This window comes from Protomyctophum parallelum, assembly GCF_964188405.1.
Source record: "Protomyctophum parallelum genome assembly, chromosome: 10".
In the NCBI taxonomy this organism is placed as follows: domain Eukaryota; kingdom Metazoa; phylum Chordata; class Actinopteri; order Myctophiformes; family Myctophidae; genus Protomyctophum; species Protomyctophum parallelum.
The window spans coordinates 50,883,704-50,906,304 of NC_139704.1; the positions used below are offsets into that span (position 1 = coordinate 50,883,704).

General features: G+C 46.4%; 1 protein-coding gene across 1 annotated transcript in view; it reads left to right on the plus strand.

The window, feature by feature from the left end:
- Positions 1 to 22,352, plus strand: part of znf318 (zinc finger protein 318) — a 41,378-nt gene extending 19,026 nt beyond the window's left edge. Inside the window, exons 10-18 of the mRNA XM_083775107.1 lie at positions 840 to 1,333; positions 5,362 to 5,438; positions 5,599 to 5,698; positions 7,335 to 7,411; positions 9,158 to 9,442; positions 15,529 to 15,723; positions 16,457 to 16,556; positions 17,259 to 17,377; positions 17,843 to 22,352. Of these exons, the coding sequence (XP_083631233.1) occupies positions 840 to 1,333; positions 5,362 to 5,438; positions 5,599 to 5,698; positions 7,335 to 7,411; positions 9,158 to 9,442; positions 15,529 to 15,723; positions 16,457 to 16,556; positions 17,259 to 17,377; positions 17,843 to 21,595 (5,200 nt within the window). The 3' untranslated portion in view covers positions 21,596 to 22,352. The remainder of the gene's footprint in view (positions 1 to 839; positions 1,334 to 5,361; positions 5,439 to 5,598; positions 5,699 to 7,334; positions 7,412 to 9,157; positions 9,443 to 15,528; positions 15,724 to 16,456; positions 16,557 to 17,258; positions 17,378 to 17,842) is intronic.
- Positions 22,353 to 22,601: the final 249 nt, after the last annotated feature.

The following is a 22,601-nucleotide window of genomic DNA, read 5'->3' on the forward strand; positions in this document are numbered from 1 at the left end:
TGTGAATGCAATCCGCAGTAAATAAAGGAAATGAAGCAAACATAATGTGGCGGGTGAGGAGCTGAACACAGTTGGAGACGGAGAAGGCATATTTTACGCAGCGCAAAGATGTCCCGTTACTGTGGATAGACGTGGTCGAATAAGGAGACTGAAGCCCTGATCGAAATGAGGACGTGTACATTAATCAATTGCTTAAGAAAACACATAAAAACACTGCAGTGTATTATAGCCTACATCATATTCTGTCTGTCTGTCTGTCTGTGCGTGCCGTAAACATGGAGTGCTGTCACTGTGTGGGACTGGGGAGTTATATCAGTGCGCTCATGCAGCGCTGTGCTGCATGCCCAAAAGAACAGTGTGTGGCGGCTGTGTGCGTAGAGAGAGAGAGAGAGAGAGGGGGGGGGGTCCCAGACGGCACGACACATGCACGTTATGAGTGTAATTTTATCACAATAGATTTCACTGCGTTGTAGGCTGTGTTGTAGGCTATAGTTTATGAATGGAACACATTGATAAAGGTCCCCCCTGCTGCGTTTCCAATTGCTGCGAATGACAGTGTGAAGGCAAACCTCAGCCAATTAAATATGCAAGAATTCCATTTCCCCGCCCATACGGATCTGAGTCTACCGAAGTATTAGGTGAGAATCTTTCCTAAGAGGAGGAGGAGGAGGGTTGGTTTAGTGGTCCTTACTTCACACGGGTGTGATTCTTGTTACTTCCAGTGACGGTCACGGCTCAGACAGCAGTCACAGTAATTGTATTGTAGTATTACAGTAATGTATTGTAGTATTACAGTAATGTATTGCAGTATTACAGTAACATATCGTATATCCCTGCAGTGACAGTCGTAGCTCAGACAGCAGCCGCAGCAGCAGTCGCGGACGCAGCTGGAGCAGCGACGACGACAACCGCGGCCGCGCGGCGGCCAACGCCGCGACCACGACGCGCCGCGGCCGCTCCCCCCCCTCCTCCTCCTCCTCCCTCACCCGCAGCGGCAAGGAGGCCAAGGCGGAGAAACAGCCCCCCCTCCCTGCCCCCCCCGCTGTGGGCGCCACGCCGCCCCCCCCCACCACCCAGCAGCAGCCCATCCAGCACGCCCACCCGTACGGGCAGACCCCTCCCCCCGGCATGGTGCCCCCCAACTACCCCCCGCCGGGCTACTACATGCCCTACATGCCCCAGCAGTGGCCGCCCATGTACCCCCCCCCCGGCATGGTGCCCCCCCTGCCCCCCCACACGCAGCAGGACGAGTACGGCAGCCCCCCCGACCCCTACAAGACCCCCCTGGACCCCTACAAGCAGCCCTACATGAAGACCGTGCACAACGACCACGGTGAGGCCAGGAAACCAGTCCAGTCTGACCAGGAAACTAGTCCAGTCTGACCAGGGTTAGACCAGTAAACTAGTCCAGTCTGACCAGGGTTAGACCAGTAAACTAGTCCAGTCTGACCAGGGTTAGACCAGTAAACTAGTCCAGGGTTAGACCAGTAAACTAGTCCAGGGTTAGACCAGTAAACTAGTCCAGTCTGACCAGGGTTAGACCAGTAAACTAGTCCAGGGTTAGACCAGTAAACTAGTCCAGGGTTAGACCAGTAAACTAGTCCAGGGTTAGACCAGTAAACTAGTCCAGGGTTAGACCAGTAAACTAGTCCAGGGTTAGACCAGTAAACTAGTCCAGGGTTAGACCAGTAAACTAGTCCAGGGTTAGACCAGTAAACTAGTCCAGGGTTGGACCAGGAAACTAGTCCAGGGTTAGACCAGTAAAGTAGTCCAGGGTTGGACCAGCAAACTAGTCCAGGGTTAGACCAGTAAAGTAGTCCAGTCTGACCAGGGTTAGACCAGTAAAGTAGTCCAGTCTGACCAGGGTTAGACCAGTAAAGTAGTCCAGTCTGACCAGGGTTAGACCAGTAAACTAGTCCAGGGTTAGACCAGTAAACTAGTCCAGGGTTAGACCAGTAAACTAGTCCAGGGTTAGACCAGTAAACTAGTCCAGGGTTAGACCAGTAAACTAGTCCAGGGTTAGACCAGTAAACTAGTCCAGGGTTAGACCAGTAAACTAGTCCAGGGTTAGACCAGTAAACTAGTCCAGGGTTAGACCAGTAAACTAGTCCAGGGTTGGACCAGGAAACTAGTCCAGGGTTAGACCAGTAAAGTAGTCCAGGGTTGGACCAGGAAACTAGTCCAGGGTTAGACCAGTAAAGTAGTCCAGTCTGACCAGGGTTAGACCAGTAAAGTAGTCCAGTCTGACCAGGGTTAGACCAGTAAACTAGTCCAGTCTGACCAGGGTTAGACCAGTAAACTAGTCCAGGGTTGGACCAGGAAACTAGTCCAGGGTTAGACCAGTAAACCAGTCCAGGGTTAGACCAGTAAACTAGTCCAGGGTTAGACCAGTAAACTAGTCCAGTCTGACCAGGGTTAGACCAGTAAACTAGTCCAGGGTTAGACCAGTAAACTAGTCCAGGGTTAGACCAGTAAACCAGTCCAGGGTTAGACCAGTAAACTAGTCCAGGGTTAGACCAGTAAACTAGTCCAGTCTGACCAGGGTTAGACCAGTAAACTAGTCCAGGGTTAGACCAGTAAACTAGTCCAGGGTTAGACCAGTAAACTAGTCCAGGGTTAGACCAGTAAACTAGTCCAGGGTTAGACCAGTAAACTAGTCCAGTCTGACCAGGGTTAGACCAGTAAACTAGTCCAGGGTTGGACCAGGAAACTAGTCCAGGGTTAGACCAGTAAACCAGTCCAGGGTTAGACCAGTAAACTAGTCCAGGGTTAGACCAGTAAACTAGTCCAGTCTGACCAGGGTCTGCTTTACAGAGATATAAAGCATTGTAATGTTTCTCTCAGCTTTACAGAGATATAAACATAATATTTATATCATCTTTACAGAGATGTAAACATGTGTATATTATATACTGTATTTATATCATCTTTACAGAGATATAAACATGTGTATATACTGTATTTATATCATCTTTACAGAGATGTAAACATGTGTATATACTGTATTTATATCATCTTTACAGAGATGTAAACATCATATTTCTCTCAGCTTTACAGAGATGTAAACATAATATTTCTCTCAGCTTTTCAGAGATGTAAACATCATATTTCTCTCAGCTTTACAGAGATGTAAACATAATATTTCTCTCAGCTTTACAGAGATGTAAACATAATATTTCTCTCAGCTTTACAGAGATGTAAACATAATATTTCTCTCAGCTTTACAGAGATGTAAACATAATATTTCTCTCAGCTTTACAGAGATGTAAACATAATATTTCTCTCAGCTTTACAGAGATGTAAACATAATATTTCTCTCAGCTTTACAGAGATGTAAACATAATATTTATATCATCTTTACAGAGATGTAAACATCATATTTCTCTCATCTTTACAGAGATGTAAACATCATATTTCTCTCATCTTTACAGAGATGTAAACATCATATTTATATCATCTTTACAGAGATGTAAACATCATATTTCTCTCATCTTTACAGAGATGTAAACATCATATTTCTCTCATCTTTACAGAGATGTAAACATAATATTTCTCTCAGCTTTACAGAGATGTAAACATAATATTTCTCTCAGCTTTACAGAGATGTAAACATGTGTATATTATATACTGTATTTATATCATCTTTACAGAGATGTAAACATGTGTATATACTGTATTTATATCATCTTTACAGAGATGTAAACATCATATTTCTCTCAGCTTTACAGAGATGTAAACATCATATTTCTCTCAGCTTTACAGAGATGTAAACATCATATTTCTCTCATCTTTACAGAGATGTAAACATGTGTATATACTGTATTTATATCATCTTTACAGAGATGTAAACATCATATTTCTCTCAGCTTTACAGAGATGTAAACATGTGTATATACTGTATTTCTCTCAGCTTTACAGAGATGTAAACATCATATTTCTCTCATCTTTACAGAGATGTAAACATGTGTATATACTGTATTTATATCATCTTTACAGAGATGTAAACATCATATTTCTCTCAGCTTTACAGAGATGTAAACATCATATTTATATCATCTTTACAGAGATGTAAACATCATATTTCTCTCAGCTTTACAGAGATGTAAACATCATATTTATATCATCTTTACAGAGATGTAAACATCATATTTCTCTCAGCTTTACAGAGATGTAAACATCATATTTATATCATCTTTACAGAGATGTAAACATAATATTTCTCTCAGCTTTACAGAGATGTAAACATCATATTTCTCTCAGCTTTACAGAGATGTAAACATAATATTTCTCTCAGCTTTACAGAGATGTAAACATGTGTATATTATATACTGTATTTATATCATCTTTACAGAGATGTAAACATGTGTATATACTGTATTTATATCATCTTTACAGAGATGTAAACATAATATTTCTCTCAGCTTTACAGAGATGTAAACATCATATTTCTCTCAGCTTTACAGAGATGTAAACATCATATTTATATCATCTTTACAGAGATGTAAACATGTGTATATACTGTATTTATATCAGCTTTACAGAGATGTAAACATAATATTTCTCTCAGCTTTACAGAGATATAAACATCATATTTCTCTCAGCTTTACAGAGATGTAAACATAATATTTCTCTCAGCTTTACAGAGATGTAAACATGTGTATATACTGTATTTATATCATCTTTACAGAGATGTAAACATCATATTTATATCATCTTTACAGAGATGTAAACATCATATTTCTCTCAGCTTTACAGAGATGTAAACATCATATTTATATCAGCTTTACAGAGATATAAACATCATATTTATATCATCTTTACAGAGATGTAAACATCATATTTCTCTCAGCTTTACAGAGATGTAAACATGTGTATATACTGTATTTATATCATCTTTACAGAGATGTAAACATCATATTTCTCTCAGCTTTACAGAGATGTAAACATGTGTATATACTGTATTTATATCATCTTTACAGAGATATAAACATGTGTATATACTGTATTTATATCATCTTTACAGAGATATAAACATGTGTATATACTGTATTTATATCATCTTTACAGAGATGTAAACATCATATTTCTCTCAGCTTTACAGAGATGTAAACATGTGTATATACTGTATTTATATCATCTTTACAGAGATATAAACATGTGTATATACTGTATTTATATCATCTTTACAGAGATGTAAACATGTGTATATACTGTATTTATATCATCTTTACAGAGATGTAAACATCATATTTCTCTCAGCTTTACAGAGATGTAAACATCATATTTATATCATCTTTACAGAGATGTAAACATCATATTTATATCATCTTTACAGAGATGTAAACATCATATTTCTCTCAGCTTTACAGAGGGAAAGCAGGACGAGTCGAGATTCCAGCGTGTCTGATGAGCAGAACAACCAGAGTCAAAAACAAAAGGTTTGCTCAAAACACACCAAGACTCAACGCAACGCCACATGCCTGGTCATCTTTTAACTAACACAGCTTAACATTATTGATTAATATGATTATGTGATCGTGTGTGTGTGTGTGTGTGTGTGTGTGTGTGTGTGTGTGTGTGTGTGTGTGTGTGTGGTAGGTTCTAGAAGAGAGGGAGAAGCTTCGGACAGAGAGAGACATCCGTATGAAGAAGAAAGAATATCTGATGAAGGAACTGGAGAGACTGAGGAAGCAGCAAGGTGACCAGCAACCACTGCCTTGCTCAAGGGCCTCTGTTGTTCTAGACCAGGGGCCCGTACGGGGACCACCAGGGGCCCGTACGGGGACCACCAGGGGTCCTTGAGGAGGTTCCACAGTTGGAATTAGATCTGTAACTGTCGAGAGCATAGAACCAAATGGCTCTAAAACAAAAGATCACACCCGTGTGAAGTGAGGCGCGCTGATATATTAAAGTCTAACTCATGTCGATCAGGTGATGTAATGGTGATGTAAAACAAACATTCTACAACAGGTCGTTAAGAGGAAGCAATCTGATTGGTTGAAACGGTTTCTTTTTTAATATATATTTTTTATCCCACGATTTTGTAACCCATTTTCACCCCTGTGTCAATCATCTAATGTGATCCTGGGCTCTACACACCCTCCACCAACCTGGGGAGAGCAACGGACTTAACTCATGCTTCCTTCATGCTTGAGTGTCCAAGTTGCTCCTTTACACCTGACAGGGGGGAGTTTCCCTGGTTGGACGTAGCGCATGGAAGGAACACGTTATTCCAACCAGTTCCTTTCCCCTCCATCAGGCGTCCCGGCTGGCCAGGGGGAGGCAGTTTAGAGACCAGGATTACTGCATGTTTTTTGTGAGGGTACCTACCCTAGGGGACACGGGGAGAACATGCAAACTCCACACAGGTTTCTAACCGTTGATCAAACCACTACTGTTCACCACCTATAATCAAAACAAACAATTCAGCCGCTCTGTTTTCCCAGAGCGCTAGCAAACTCGGTGGCTAGGCTAGCTAGTTTATTGGGACATTTGTGGTCGTAGTGACTACATCTGTCATTAAAAAAAAAAAAATCTTTCAGCGATTTTCTTAGTTTTAAGGGTAACTGTGGTAGAATTGCAATATTACACTCGAGGGTGTTGGTTTAACGTGATTATTGTCACTTCAGTGATGCTTTGCGGAACTCGACTCCGTCTCGTTCCTGACCGCATCCCTGTCGTGGCAATAATCACGTTAAACCACACCCTCTCGTGTAATGTTGCTTAATTAAACGCCATTAACAATAAAGACGACGATATGACGTACATTTTCCCTCCATTGTCAATGGCGTTTACTAAACCATCTTTGAACTAAAGACAAACATTAAACCTGTATTTTTGAGGGGCTTGGCGCCCCTCAAAAATACCCAGGGCTCTTGACCGGACGTTAGCAAACGGTTGACCAATTCTATCGCGTGCGTGCGCGTGCGTGCGTGCGCGCGCGCGCGTGTGTGTGTGTGTGTGTGTGTGTGTGTGTGTGTGTGTGTGTGTGTGTGTGTGTGTGTGTGTGTGTGTGTGTGTGTGTGTGTGTGTGTGTGTGTGTGTGTGTGTGTGTGTGTGTGTGTGTGTGTGTGTGTGTGTGTGCGTGCGTGTGTGTGTGTGTGTGCGTACCACCTGAGGCATGGTTTGTTTGACCGCGACTAGCGACGCGACCGTCTTGACCGTTTTGATAAGAATCTGTGATTTAGATTCAGAGATAAAAGTGTGTGTGTGTGTGTGTGTTTGACTGTGTGTGTGTGTGTGCGTGTGACTGTGTGTGCGTTTGTGTGTGTGTGTGTTTGACTGTGTGTGTGTGTGTGTGTGTGTGTGTGTGTGTGTGTGTGTGCGTGCGCTAGGTGAGCTCCTCAGGAAGAAGCGGAGAGAGAAAGACGGTCATAAAGACCCTCTGCTGTCAGAGATCAGCCGTCTGCAGGTATGTGACCTTTGACCTTTACCATACACCACGCAAACACAGTTAACCCAGTTTGACCTTTGACCTTTACCATACACCACACAAACACAGTTAACCCAGTTTTCTGAAAAGTCGGTTTGTTTCAGGTGTTCAGTGGTTCTCAACCTTTTTCACGCCAAGGACCCCCAGAATTATATGTAGTAATTGGCTTGTTCCAGGGACCCCCCATCTAAAAATATGTTGTTCCAGGGACCCCCCATCTAAAAATATGTTATTCCAGGGACCCCCATCTAAAAATATGTTATTCCAGGGACTCCCATCTAAAAATATGTTATTCCAGGGACCCCCCATCTAAAAATATGTTATTCCAGGGACTCCCATCTAAAAATATGTTATTCCAGGGACCCCCATCTAAAAATATGTTATTCCAGGGACTCCCATCTAAAAATATGTTATTCCAGGGACCCCCCATCTAAAAATATGTTGTTCCAGGGACCCCCCATCTAAAAATATGTTATTCCAGGGACCCCCCTCTAGAATATGTTGTTCCAGGGACCCCCATCTGAAAATATGTTGTTCCAGGGACCCCCCTCTGAAAATATGTTGTTCCAGGGACCCCCCTCTGAAAATATGTTGTTCCAGGGACCCCCATCTGAAAATATGTTGTTCCAGGGACCCCCATCTAAAAATATGTTGTTCCAGGGACCCCCATCTAAAAATAGAAGGACCCCCCCTATAGAAGCAAAGATTTGAGTTACAAAACTCTGAAAGGATGAAAGGATATGGATGAATGTAATGCACATCAATCTATGTAAAGCGCTTTGAATCAAAAGCACTTTACATAAATGCACATAAATGCACATAAATATAAATGCACATAAATGCACATAAATATAAATGCACATAAATATAAATGCACATAAATGCACATAAATATAAATGCACATAAATGCACATAAATATAAATGCACATAAATGCACATAAATATAAATGCACATAAATATAAATGCACATAAATGCACATAAATATAAATGCACATAAATATAATTGCACATAAATATAAATGCACATAAATGCACATAAATATAAATGCACATAAATATAATTGCACATAAATATAAATGCACATAAATATAATTGCACATAAATATAAATGCACATAAATGCACATAAATATAAATGCACATAAATATAAATGCACATAAATATAAATGCACATAAATATAAATGCACATAAATATAAATGCACATAAATATAAATGCACATAAATATAAATGCACATAAATGCACATAAATATAAATGCACATAAATATAAATGCACATAAATATAAATGCACATAAATATAAATGCACATAAATATAAATGCACATAAATATAAATGCACATAAATATAAATGCACATAAATATAAATGCACATAAATATAAATGCACATAAATGCACATAAATATAAATGCACATAAATATAAATGCACATAAATATAAATGCACATAAATATAAATGCACATAAATATAAATGCACATAAATATAAATGCACATAAATATAAATGCACATAAATATAAATGCACATAAATATAAATGCACATAAATATAAATGCACATAAATATAAATGCACATAAATGCACATAAATATAAATGCACATAAATATAAATGCACATAAATGCACATAAATATAAATGCACAATAAATATAAATGCACATAAATGCACAATAAACGCTTCCCATGAATGCCACTGCGTTCCCCCTCCCGTCCTCCAGGAGGAGGTAATGAGCCAGATCTCTGAGCTCCGCAAGGAGCACGAGTCGGCGGAGAGGAAGCGCTCCGAGGTGGACAAGGTGGCGTCCATCTTGGGCCTGACGCCGTCCGACCGGCCGCGCCGCCCCGCCCGCCCGCCCGGGGGCGCCGGCGTCAAGAAGGAGGAGGAGGGGGAGGGGGGGGAGGAGCCGGAGGACTCGTCGTCGCCGCCACCGCAGAAGAAGAGCAAACGCGAGCGAGGCGCCAGTCCTGCCGAGCAGCGATCGGCGACCGACGGAGCGGCCAAGGTAGTAAAACGCATCCACCACCATTTAGATGAGTGTAGCGCCACCTGCAGGCACCAGTGGGTTTAGTCTAAACCAGGTCAGTCTATCGTACAGACCAGTGTAACTAAACCAGTGGTTTATGGAGACTAGTCTAAACCAGTGGTTTATGGAGACTAGTCTAAACCAGTGGTTTATGGAGACTAGTCTAAACCAGTGGTTTATGGAGACTAGTCTAAACCAGGTCAGTCTATCGTACAGACCAGTGTAACTAAACCAGTGGTTTATGGAGACTAGTCTAAACCAGGTCAGTCTATCGTACAGACCAGTGTAACTAAACCAGTGGTTTATGGAGACTAGTCTAAACCAGGTCAGTCTATCGTACAGACCAGTGTAACTAAACCAGTGGTTTATGGAGACTAGTCTAAACCAGTGGTTTATGGAGACTAGTCTAAACCAGTGGTTTATGGAGACTAGTCTAAACCAGTGGTTTATGGAGACTAGTCTAAACCAGGTCAGTCTATCGTACAGACCAGTGTAACTAAACCAGTGGTTTTTAGTCCTGTAGACTTAAACCCATATTAGGCCTGATATCGACATTTAAAAAATGTCTTCTGGATATTTTTTATTAGATTTATTTATTTATTTAGAAAAGCAATAATAATACATCATTATAATCGGCGGGATTTCACAGTAAAGCTCAAAGACTTTATTTCCACTGAGGTCCTCTCTCACACTGAACGGAAACCATACTTAAGAATACATCACAAATACATAACGGTACATAAACATTACATACACAACACAACAAGTACGTCCCTATCCTTCCCTCTGATATGACCCTCTATAGAGCGTCGCAGTCCCTCCCCCTTTCAGAACGACGAGTGGCCCAGGAAATGAATCCCAATGCATTTCTCCCATAGGCTTTTCTTAAAGTATTTATTTAAAGACGTTTACGCCGCGGACAAAGCCAACTCGGATCGTGACGAATCATGACAATGAACACAATGTTTTGGGGCCGATCAAATAATTTATGAGAAGAAAAACTAAACAAATAGTGTTGTCTCCTGCCTTTATTTTCTTCTTTCTAATGATTTGATCGCCCCCAAAATATTGTGTTCATTGTCATGATTTGTCACGATCCGAGTTGGCTTTGTCCGCGGCGTAACCGTCTTTAAATAAATACTTTAAGAAATGCCAATGAGGAAAATGAACGGCGATTTCTTTTCCGGGTCTCTCGAGGGGGCGGGATTGCGACGCTCTATAGGGGAACCTTTTCCAGTAGCCATTGTTTAGTTTTCTGTTTAAATGTCCTCAGATTGGAGGTCATTTTAACGCTGGTTTCCAGGCTGCCAGGCTACGCTCACTGCCAATTGCCAGTTCAGGGCAATTTAATTTGATTGAGCAACGTTTTGGTCTTGCGACCTTCCTCAGCAAATGAAAAACAAATAACACTCACCTTTTACTTTCTCTAATAACAACCTAAAACATGAACCTTGGTTGAAAAAAAAACTAAAGTTGTCCTTTAATTGTATGGATCATGTTTAGTCTAGCCATTGTAACCTTGGGTTCTACTGGGAGCCAGTTCAGCTCTCTGAACTGGTTCCTTCCTATATGGGCTCTACTGGGTTCTACTGGGAGCCAGTTAATTTCTCTGAATTGGTTCCTTCCTATATGGGTTCTGGGTTCCATCCATAGACTGTACAAAATATGGACAAAGCGATCCCCAGATCTAACATGGACGTAAAATGAAGCCTGTAATTCCTTGCACTGTAAGTCGCCATATTTCTAGATCCGTTTGGGCCCATCTGGCCATTGGCTGGCCCAGACAACGAGGCGGGACTCCCACCCCCCCCCCCCCCCCCCCCCCCCCATGGGACCATAATTTTCCAAAAAGAATATTATGACATTAGAAATGAGACTTTAAACTAGTGACTGGAAGCAGAAGGTATTCATGACCATGTTTATTAAGGTAATACAGTCTAGGTGAAGTTGGGCCAAAAAATACATGCATTGTTGTTCTAATTACTGTAGTTTAGTTTTCGAGGACAGGTGAGTATGTAGCTAGATGGGTGGATATATTATACACAATATAGATTATTGTGTATAATATGCGGCCCCCACATTCACTTAATGTGGCCCCCATGTTAATATCAGAATACTGATTGATTTCAGCTTTTACAATTCCAAACCCACTTTAATTTCTTCATGACTAGTATTAAATGACTAGTATTCAAATGTTATTGTCTTTTTGTGTCCAGTGTAGTTATGTTAACACTACAGTTAATAAAGTTAACAGAACTATAACTAAATGCATTTCAATAAAAAGGTTACTTTTCAGGATTCCAATTCAAAAATAGCAAAACATTATTCAGGTTTTCAATTCGAATATAGCAAAAATAGCCGATCTACAAGTAGATCTTAGTAGTTCTTGTAGATCGGCTATTTTTTGCTACGACAGTAATGCACTGTGGCCCCTCTGGAGTGAGTGTGGAGATATATTGGCGCATTCGCCATCGTCAAAGTTGCCCAGCCCTGGTATAGATTATCAGTGGCGTGCACAAATAGACACTAGGGGGTGTCTTGCCCTTTTGGCAATGTGCTAAAAAAAAAAAAAAAGTTTATTTTTTTTCTTAATTTGTAGTGTGTGGACCATGCGGTGACATTGATCGATTCTTGATAAAAACGCTTCTATATTATTTAGGCCCCCCACAATCTAAAGCAGTAGTGTTAGTGTTCTAAAAAATGTCAGTCGTTCTTCGATTTTTTTCAAAAATAGCAGACCTACAAGCTCGTATCGCGCCACTCGGTGGCGCGATATGAGCTTGTAGATCTGCTATTTTTCAATAGCTAAAGCATAACATGATGCCAACACCAAAATGGGTGCCCGGTCAGAATGGGTTAAGTTGACCATTAGTTTTTAGTTGTCACCCAAATATGACGATAAAATGTTACAATTTGTATTTCTTCCGGTTCCTTTTTAGGCTTCGTAATCACACATTTCACAGGGCAGATACGTCAACGACAAATTATTCTCAAGACATGGAAATTATTGACGATTTTGCGCCCATGCAATGGTTATATAGAGTCTGGAACTACACCTCCTGAATGTTATATAGAGTCTGGAACTAGGCCTCCCGAAATCCGAGTAGGGATGCTGCTATTTCCGTTCACGGAAATATCTTTTAAAATATCTTTACATTTGTTTTCCTTTTCTACCAAGCAACAAGCTATAGTATATATGCCTAGACGGAAGCATTTATATTTTACTCATGATCAGAGCTTCCGTTGCTCCAGACTGTACGACGGAAGCGTTTATATTTTAATAATGATCAGAGCTTCCGTTGCTCCAGACTGTATGACGGAAGCATTTATATTTGACTCATGATCAGAGCTTCCGTTGCTCCAGACTGTATGACGGAAGCATTTATATTTTACTCATGATCAGAGCTTCCGTTGCTCCAGACTGTATGACGGAAGCATTTATATTTTACTCATGATCAGAGCTTCCGTTGCTCCAGACTGTACGACGGAAGCATTTATATTTGACTCATGATCAGAGCTTCCGTTGCTCCAGACTGTACGAAGGAAGAATTTATATTCTACTCATGATCAGAGCTTCCGTTGCTCCAGACTGTACGAAGGAAGCATTTATATTCTACTCGTGATCAGAGCTTCCGTTGCTCCAGACTGTACGAAGGAAGCATTTATATTTTACTCATGATCAGAGCTTCCGTTGCTCCAGACTGTACGAAGGAAGCATTTATATTTTACTCATGATCAGAGCTTCCGTTGCTCCAGACTGTACGACGGCAGCATTTATATTTTACTCATGATCAGAGCTTCCGTTGCTCCAGACTGTACGACGGCAGCATTTATATTTTACTCATGATCAGAGCTTCCGTTGCTCCAGACTGTACGACGGAAGCATTTATATTTGACTCATGATCAGAGCTTCCGTTGCTCCAGACTGTACGACGGAAGCATTTATATTTGACTCATGATCAGAGCTTCCGTTGCTCCAGACTGTACGAAGGAAGCATTTATATTCTACTCGTGATAAGAGCTTCCGTTGCTCCAGACTGTACGACGGAAGCGTTTATATTTTACTAATGATCAGAGCTTCCGTTGCTCCAGACTGTATGACGGAAGCATTTATATTTGACTCATGATCAGAGCTTCCGTTGCTCCAGACTGTACGACGGAAGCATTTATATTTTACTCATGATCAGAGCTTCCGTTGCTCCAGACTGTATGACGGAAGCATTTATATTTTACTCATGATCAGAGCTTCCGTTGCTCCAGACTGTACGACGGAAGCATTTATATTTGACTCATGATCAGAGCTTCCGTTGCTCCAGACTGTACGAAGGAAGCATTTATATTTTACTCGTGATCAGAGCTTCCGTTGCTCCAGACTGTACGAAGGAAGCATTTATATTTTACTCATGATCAGAGCTTCCGTTGCTCCAGACTGTACGAAGGAAGCATTTATATTTTACTCATGATCAGAGCTTCCGTTGCTCCAGACTGTACGACGGCAGCATTTATATTTTACTCATGATCAGAGCTTCCGTTGCTCCAGACTGTACGACGGCAGCATTTATATTTTACTCATGATCAGAGCTTCCGTTGCTCCAGACTGTACGACGGAAGCATTTATATTTGACTCATGATCAGAGCTTCCGTTGCTCCAGACTGTACGACGGAAGCATTTATATTTGACTCATGATCAGAGCTTCCGTTGCTCCAGACTGTACGAAGGAAGCATTTATATTCTACTCGTGATCAGAGCTTCCGTTGCTCCAGACTGTACGAAGGAAGCATTTATATTTTACTCGTGATCAGAGCTTCCGTTGCTCCAGACTGTACGAAGGAAGCATTTATATTCTACTCATGATCAGAGCTTCCGTTGCTCCAGACTGTACGACGGCAGCATTTATATTTTACTCATGATCAGAGCTTCCGTTGCTCCAGACTGTACGACGGCAGCATTTATATTTTACTCATGATCAGAGCTTCCGTTGCTCCAGACTGTACGACGGAAGCATTTATATTTGACTCATGATCAGAGCTTCCGTTGCTCCAGACTGTACGACGGAAGCATTTATATTTGACTCATGATCAGAGCTTCCGTTGCTCCAGACTGTACGAAGGAAGCATTTATATTCTACTCGTGATAAGAGCTTCCGTTGCTCCAGACTGTACGAAGGAAGCATTTATATTTTACTCGTGATCAGAGCTTCCGTTGCTCCAGACTGTACGAAGGAAGCATTTATATTCTACTCATGATCAGAGCTTCCGTTGCTCCAGACTGTACGAAGGAAGCATTTATATTTTACTCATGATCAGAGCTTCCGTTGCTCCAGACTGTATGAAACGTTTATTTAAGTGTGACCGAAACGGCATTCATCAACATCACAACCTATTGTCATTATTCTTATTAAGGGGATGTTCTGAGGGACAGGAACAGAGGGCCGAGTCTCATAAACTTGTTGTTCACAGATAATCCCCGTCGTTTTTTTATTGAGTTGTCCTCCAATGTAATGCTTAAAAGTTAAAGTTGTCAGGGTTGTCTTACCCCATTCATTTAAATTTTTATATATAGGCTAGTGCAAGAAAGTCAAAATCAGCATGACGAGATTTAAAATGAAACGATCAATTGGGATATTATGAACCTTTTGATGCATTTGCAACAGAGACTGATTGAAATGGTCGAAAGTCAATTTTAATGTTAACGCGATTTACGAGGCTGTCAACATGGGATTGTTTTATGAATCGGTCCTCAGCGCTGGACCCAGTCAATTTAAATCTGTCGTCATGAGAGCCTCATTAATAATTTAAAGAATAAGACGGTTGGATTTCCGTAAATATCGGTTTGAGTAACTTCATCCTGTCTTGTGGGACCCAGATCGACTCAGACGAAGGTAAGATATTTTTTATTTCCAGGGGCTGAGAGTTTAAACAAATCAATTCTTCAGATGTTTTCTGCACTCGTGCGTGCGTGACTGTGTGCGTGCGTGTGTGTGTGTGCGTGCGTCTTTCTCTGTGTGTGTGTGTGTGTGTGTGTTCCTGTCCAAACTAACTCCCGATAAACGTGTGTTTCTTAGCAGAGCGGCGCTGCGTCCTCGAAAAACCAGTCGACTTTGGACAAAGGAGAGCTGTCCGTCGGCGCCAAGGCCCCGCCCACCGCCGACCTGTTTGAATATTACGATGCGGGGAATCACTGGTGCCACAGCTGCAACGTCACCTCGGGGTCCATGTTCGATTTTTTCACTCACTTGCACTGCAAATCTCACCGGAAGGTTTGTGACCTGCACGGGGCAACGAACAACCCTGAGATATCATTATTATTATTATTATTATTATTATTATTATAAATGAATTCATAATGAATTGCAATTTTTGTTTCTTAAGTACTCAAAAAGCCCCTTTGCGATGGTTCGTTCGTTCATTCGTACATTGTGTTTAACATTTGGTAAAGGGCTGGGAGCGCGTTCTGAGATGCAGTGTTATGTGGTGGTGTTGGGTTAACATTACCAAGGCTTATGAAGAATGTGAAATATAATATTATGTCTCAAAGGACCACCTTCCATATATTCTGCTCTTCCTTTGTAAGTGATAGATCGACTGTTGTTGGATATATTTCTGATATAACTCTTATATTTGGTAATATAGCGACTGTCTTATTAGCAAATATCACTAACATCGACTTTTTGTCAAGCCACTTTGCGATGTTAATTAATAATGGACATCGTAGTGGAATGTAACTCATGTAATGTTTAGTATTTCTAAATATTCAGGATAAACTTTACAGTATCGAGAATATCATACAGCATTGAGAATATAATCTCTACGGCAATATAAGAACACCATGCTGTAAACTTGTACCTGGTAATGTAAAAAAAAAAAGAAAAGAAAGAAAAAAAAAAAAACGACAGCTTTTGAAGCCATTTTCATGATCGAACACTTTGTTTTGAAAGTTTTTTTTTGCGTACCTGACCTAACCTATGATTCCCCACACACACACACACACAGACCCTGGACCCTTACAACAGACCCTGGGCCTCCAACCCCAACAAGACCAGCAGCAATAAGACCTACTCGGGCCAGGAGAAGATGACCAAGCCGGCCAAAGGTACTTAAGACTTCCTCCTCCGTTACAAAAAAAAAGAAAAAAAAAACAATCACCCACCAGGAAGGATTTCAACACAATCCTTTTTGTAAAAAAAAAAAAAAAAAAAGTGTTTTATTTTTTATTTGTATGAATTACATTTCTTCTTAATGAAAATGATTGAGCTGTAGTAAATCCCCTTCCTCCAGGTTCCCTTCAGGTGCTTCTGTCTGGCTGTCTGGTTCTGTGTCTGGTTCTCCTTTTAAAAGGAGAACCTCTTGACTCTGAACGAAGCTCCGAAACGCCCCCCCGATGCTTGCACCACGGACTCGCGTTGGGAGAGCTCCGCTGTCCCTTCACACCCCCCCCCCACCCCCCCCCACCCCAAAAAAAAAAACAAAAACAAAAAAATAAATGTTCTCATGGAGTCCCACCACGACGTGGATATCACGATGCATTGTGCTTTCATATCCATATTTCCGTTTTTTAAAAGGAAAGGAACAAAAACAACATATCTCTGTATTGTCATGAGATGGAACGTTGACTGACCCCTCACTAACCCGGCTGTCGTCATCTCATGGCAGGTGTGTTGCTGTGGCCGTGTCCCGCGGTTGGCTGGCTGGCTGGCGGTAGCCAGGTAAACATGAATGAGTGCAGCTGAGCCTTGTTGGGACGCTCGTTCAGGGTAACTTTTCGCCTCTCTCTCTCCCTCCCCCTCTCTCTCAGGCTCGGAGTTCCTGCTGCCCGTGCGAGGCTTCTTCTGCACGCTCTGCCACGCCTTCTTCGGAGACGCCATCTGTGCCGAGGAGCACGTGACCACGCACGGCCACAACGAGAACTACAAGGTGGGTGCGACCGGTGGTCGGTCGAATGGAGGGTTTAGTTTGCATCTGAGGAGTCTGATGGCCACACAGGTAACGCAGTCCTACTAGGGAGAGGTGTTAGGAGCAGCACGTCATGATTCTGTTCAAATGCCTTTTTCTACAAGATACCAATGAAGCACTCACACGTATTGTCTTTGATTGATGAGCACAAAAGTGAGGCAAAAATAATCCAAGTGTGTGTGTGTGTGTGTGTGTGTGTGTGTGTGTGTGTGTGTCTCTATGTGTGTGTCTCTGTGTGTGTGTGTCTCTGTGTGTCTCTGTCCGTGTGTGTGTCCGTCCATGTTTGTCCGTGCGTATCTCTGTGTGTGTATCTGTGCGCGACGTGCGTGCGCGTCTATTTGTGTGTGCGCGAGTGTCTCTGTGCGTGTGTGTGTGTGTGCGTGAGTGTCTCTGTGCGTGCGTGTGTGTGTGTGCGTCCTCCCACAGAAACAGATGTACGAGAACCCGCTGTACGAGCAGCGGCGGAACCTGGACCGCCAGGCCGGCCTCACGCTGGAGACCAAGAGACGCAAACACGACGAGGAGACGCACGGCAAGGACGACAAGACGTCCTCCAAGCACAGGAAGGACCGCAAGGACAAGAAGAAGGACAAGGAGGACGACAACAAGAAGGACAAGGAGGAGGACGGCAAGCCCAAGGCGGCCGCGGGGAAAGGCAAGAAAGACGACGCCAAACAACAACAACAACAACCCGCCAACAACAAGGAGGAGGAAAAGAAGCCCGCCGACAACAAGAAGGACCTCCTCTCGTCGGACGACCCGGAGAAGTTCAAGCCGGCGGCGGGCCGGCGTGGGGACGGCGTGGGGCCGGCGGAGAAGAAGCACATCTGGGTGCCGGGCGAGGAGGAGGAGGAGGAGGAACGCTCGGCCTTCCTCCTCCGCTACGGCGGCGGCGGCGCCTCCGCCAAGAGGGACGACGACGACGGCGGGCGCCACGACGAGTACAAGTCGCGCTCGTCCTCGTCGCGCTACTACTCCCGCAGCGCGGACGACGGCTCCCGCTACGGCCGGCACATCTTCGGCCCGTCGTCGTCCTCGCGCTCCTCCTCGTCCAAGTACGACCGCGACGACGACCGCGACAGCCGCGACCGGGACGACGCCCCCCCGCGGAGGAGCAGCAAGAGCGACAAGGACTCCTCCTCCTCCTCCTCCAAGGCGCTGAAGAAGCCCGAGCCCCCCCCCTCCTCCTCCTCCTCCTCCTCCAAGGACAAAGAGGAGCCCAAAAAGGAGGCCGCCCCCCCTCCTCCTCCGAAGCCGTACGAACCGCCCAAGGTCCTGTGCGGCCCCAGCCCGGCCATGAGGGCCAAGCTGCGCAAGCAGAGCGCCGAGACGGCTAAGACGGCGGCGCCCACCACCACCCCCGTGGCGCCCCCTGCGTCTGCGCCCACGCCCCCAGCAGCCGCGGCCACGACCACCACCGCTCCGTTCGGGAAGTTCGTGTGGAAGAAGAAGGAGAACGTCCTGGCCAAGGAGGCGGAGCAGATCGCCGCGCAGTTCCTGAAGGAGGACGAGGCGGCGGTCCGGGAGCGCGAGACGGTGCTGGCCGAGGACTCGTTCGCCAAGTCGGTGGCGGTGGCGCAGGAGATCGCCCACAAGCTGGCGGCCACGCGCCCCCCCGGGGGGGTGGGGGGTGGGGCCGCGGCGCCGCCCCCGCCCTGGAGCGGGCGCATCCGGCCCAACCTGCCCGGCCCGCGCCACCCCAACATGACCATGATGAGGAGGGGTGGGGGCGGGGGCGTGTTCACCAAGCCCGCTCCGCTGCCGTCCTTCCTCAGCTACGTGTCGCCCCGCCCCGGGCAGTTCGCCGCGGCGACGACGACGCCCGACAACGGCGGTGTCGGCGACGGCAGCAGCAGCAACCACGCGTACGCGCACGCCGCGCCCATCGGGCCGCAGCTTCCTCCCCATTTCCCCCCTCCCTCCAACCTTCCTCCTCCTCCTCCTCCCCCCCTCAACCTTCCTCCTCCTCCTCCGAGCCTTCCCCCTCCGCCTCCCGCCGCTACGGAGACGACCAAAAGCGCGTCGTCGTCGTCGTGTGTGTCCTCCGTAACGACGGTACCGGCGTCCGGAAGTGTACCGACGACGGGAGCTGTGGCGAAGGCGTCGGCCGCCGCGGAAAGTACCTCGACGACCGCGACGGCCAGAGGGACCGGCGGGGCGAAGGCCACGCCCCCCCCCGCCCCCGCGGGAAACGCCGTGACCATCGGACCGATGGCGAGACCCACGGAGGCCGCGTCGGCCGCCACGGAGGACCTGAAGGCCCGAGCCATGAGCTACGCCACGGCCAACATGGTGATGGCGGCCGCCGCCGCCGCGGCCGCTGTTCCTCCTCCTCCCTCGGCTAGGGAAACCGTAGCCGCCGCGGCTCCGGAGTCCATGCTAGCCCCTCCTCCTCCTCCTCCCGCCAACGCCATGATGGCGACGTCCATGATGATGATGGAGCCCGACGTGTTCGTGCCGGGCGTTCCGCGCAGCGAGCAGACGCGGGCCGTCTACGTCAAGCCGCCGCCCTTCATGAACAGCGGCGACGGCGCCCAGAAGTCGGAGAAGCTGAAGTCCAACCTGGCCGCGGCCGCCGCCAAGGACCTGTTCGACCTGTTCTACAGCAGCATCGGGCCCTCGGCGCTGTGCATGCCCCCCCCCGCCACCCCACCCCCCGCCGCCAAGAGGCTTCAGTCCACCGCGCCCGCGGCGGCCCAGTCCAAACCCCCCCCGGCAGCTCAGTCCAAACCCCCCCCGGCTCCACAGCCCCAACCTCCTTCAGCTCCACAGCCCCAACCTCCTTCAGCTCCACAGCCCCAACCTCCTTCAGCTACACAGCCCCAACCTCCTTCAGCTACACAGCCCCAACCTCCTTCAGCTACACAGCCCCAACCTCCTTCAGCTCCACAGCCCCAACCTCCTTCAGCTCCACAGCCCCAACCTCCTTCAGCTACACAGCCCCAACCTCCTTCAGCTCCACAGCCCCAACCTCCTTCAGCTCCACAGCCCCAACCTCCTTCAGCTACACAGCTCCAACCTGCTGCAGCTCCACAGCCCCAACCTGCTGCAGCTCCACAGCCCCAACCTCCTTCAGCTACACAGCTCCAACCTCCTTCAGCTACACAGCTCCAACCTGCTGCAGCTCCACAGCCCCAACCTCCTTCAGCTACACAGCCCCAACCTGCTGCAGCTCCACAGCCCCAACCTGCTGCAGCTCCACAGCCCCAACCTGCAGCTGTGACGCCGTCGTCCCTGAAGGAACCCGACGGCAGCCCCGCCGCAGCCGCTGAGGTTTCGTTGTCGTCCCAAGTCGCTGCGTCGCAAAAAGCCATACCCGAGACCCATGAGCCACCTCCCCTGAGCCAGACCCAGCCCCTTCCCGAGGTCCAAACGCCACCCCAGACCCAGCAACCCCTGCCCGAGATCCAGAGCCAGCCAACCCAGAACGAGACCCAGAACGAGACCGAGCCCCTTCCCGAGGTTAAGACCCAGCCCCTTCCCGAGGTAGAAGCACCACCCCGAACCCAGGCGCCGCCGCCGCCACCACCACCTCGGAAAGAAACGCTTCCCGACGCCCAGCCGGGTCCCAACGACACCCAGGACCCGTTACCCCAGACACGGCTGCTCCTCGAGGCCCAGGCCCAACCCCAGCAGACCCAGGCCCAACCTCCACCTGCCCTGGAACCCCATCCGTGCCCAGAGTCCGTTCTGCAACCCACGCTGGACCTCCTTCAGCACATGGCTGAACCCGAACCCGAGGCCGAGGCCCAGCCTGAACCCAAGCCCGCCCCTAAAGGCAAGTCCAAAACCTCCCCGCAGGCCAAGAAGACCCCCTCGGCCGGGCGGGGCCGCGGCCGGGGCCGACAGACGCGCTCCGGCACCCGCTCCCAGACCCGGTACCAGACGCGCAGGCAGCAGCGGCAGCATTCGGACGACGACGACGACAACGCCGCGGCGGCCGAGCCCGACTCGCTCCTGGAGTGTTCCTCCTCCTCCTCCTTGGAGCCCAGCGGCGGCCAGGACGCCTCCGCCCCGGGCGCCGCCGCGCCGCAGGCCTCAGAGGACGCCGCCGCCGGCGCCACGCCCCCCCAGGACGAGCAGAACCCCGAGGAGCCCACCACCCCCACCCCCGAGACCCTGGGGCTCCCGTCCGACATGATGACCATGGGCTTCGACTACGACTTCGATTTCGAGTAGAAACTCCCCGAATGTCAGCGTGTCGTTAAGGATGGTCAGTATAGGTGGACGAACGGACGCCAGACCGTCCGTCGGTCCGTCCGTCCGTTCAGCCGACCCGCCCGCCCGAGATGCTGGAGCTGAAAGACTTGGACTCTGAAACCGTCAACCTTCTTTTTTTTGTTTTTTTGCGTTGATAAAAAAAAAAGCTAAAAAAAAAAAAAATCCTGTCTTTTTCTAGAAGAAGCTTTAAAGAGGTAAAGGACTTCTTCTCTCTGTCGACGTTAAATACTGTGTGTCGTCGTTCGACGAGCCTCGGACTCACCTGTTTATTTCTTCCTTGTTTTTGGTGGAGACGAGGCGTTACTGATTTGACAGGAGTCTCACGCTCGGCACGGACCGATCGATTGATCCCCGGGAGAACGTTGGTTTGTATGACCTTTGACCACCTCATCATTGATTATTGATCCCCGGGAGAACGTTGGTTTGTATGACCTTTGACCACCTCATCATTCGATGTTGAATTGAATCGAAATGTAATTGTGAATTCCCCCCCTTTTTTATAGACACAGACAAATCACATATTCCACCAACAACTAAACACATTAACTCATATTTCTTTTCTGTGTGTTATTTCCTAGCCCGCTGGTCTGTGTACTTTGTGTAGCTGAACGAATCGAAAAGACAAATTCAATAAAAAAAAAAGCTTGTCTTGATAATGTTGCTTAATTTGTGTTCAAATAAAAAAAAAACGAATAAACGGTGACAGTTGTACAGACACGTTTTGTAGTTTCATTCAAATGAAAGTCCTTTATTTTACTGTAAAGGCTCATACATACATAGTCTGGACTACAACATGACGTCACTGAGCCGCGGTGAAGAGCAAACCACCGCCACCGCTCCAGCCCTTCTCTCTGTTTTTACTCACCACCGCTCAACGTTATTTCAGCTCCGGTGGTCACCTCACCACCGGAGCGGTGGTCAGCTCACCACCGGAGCGGTGGTCAGCTCACCACCGGAGCGGTGG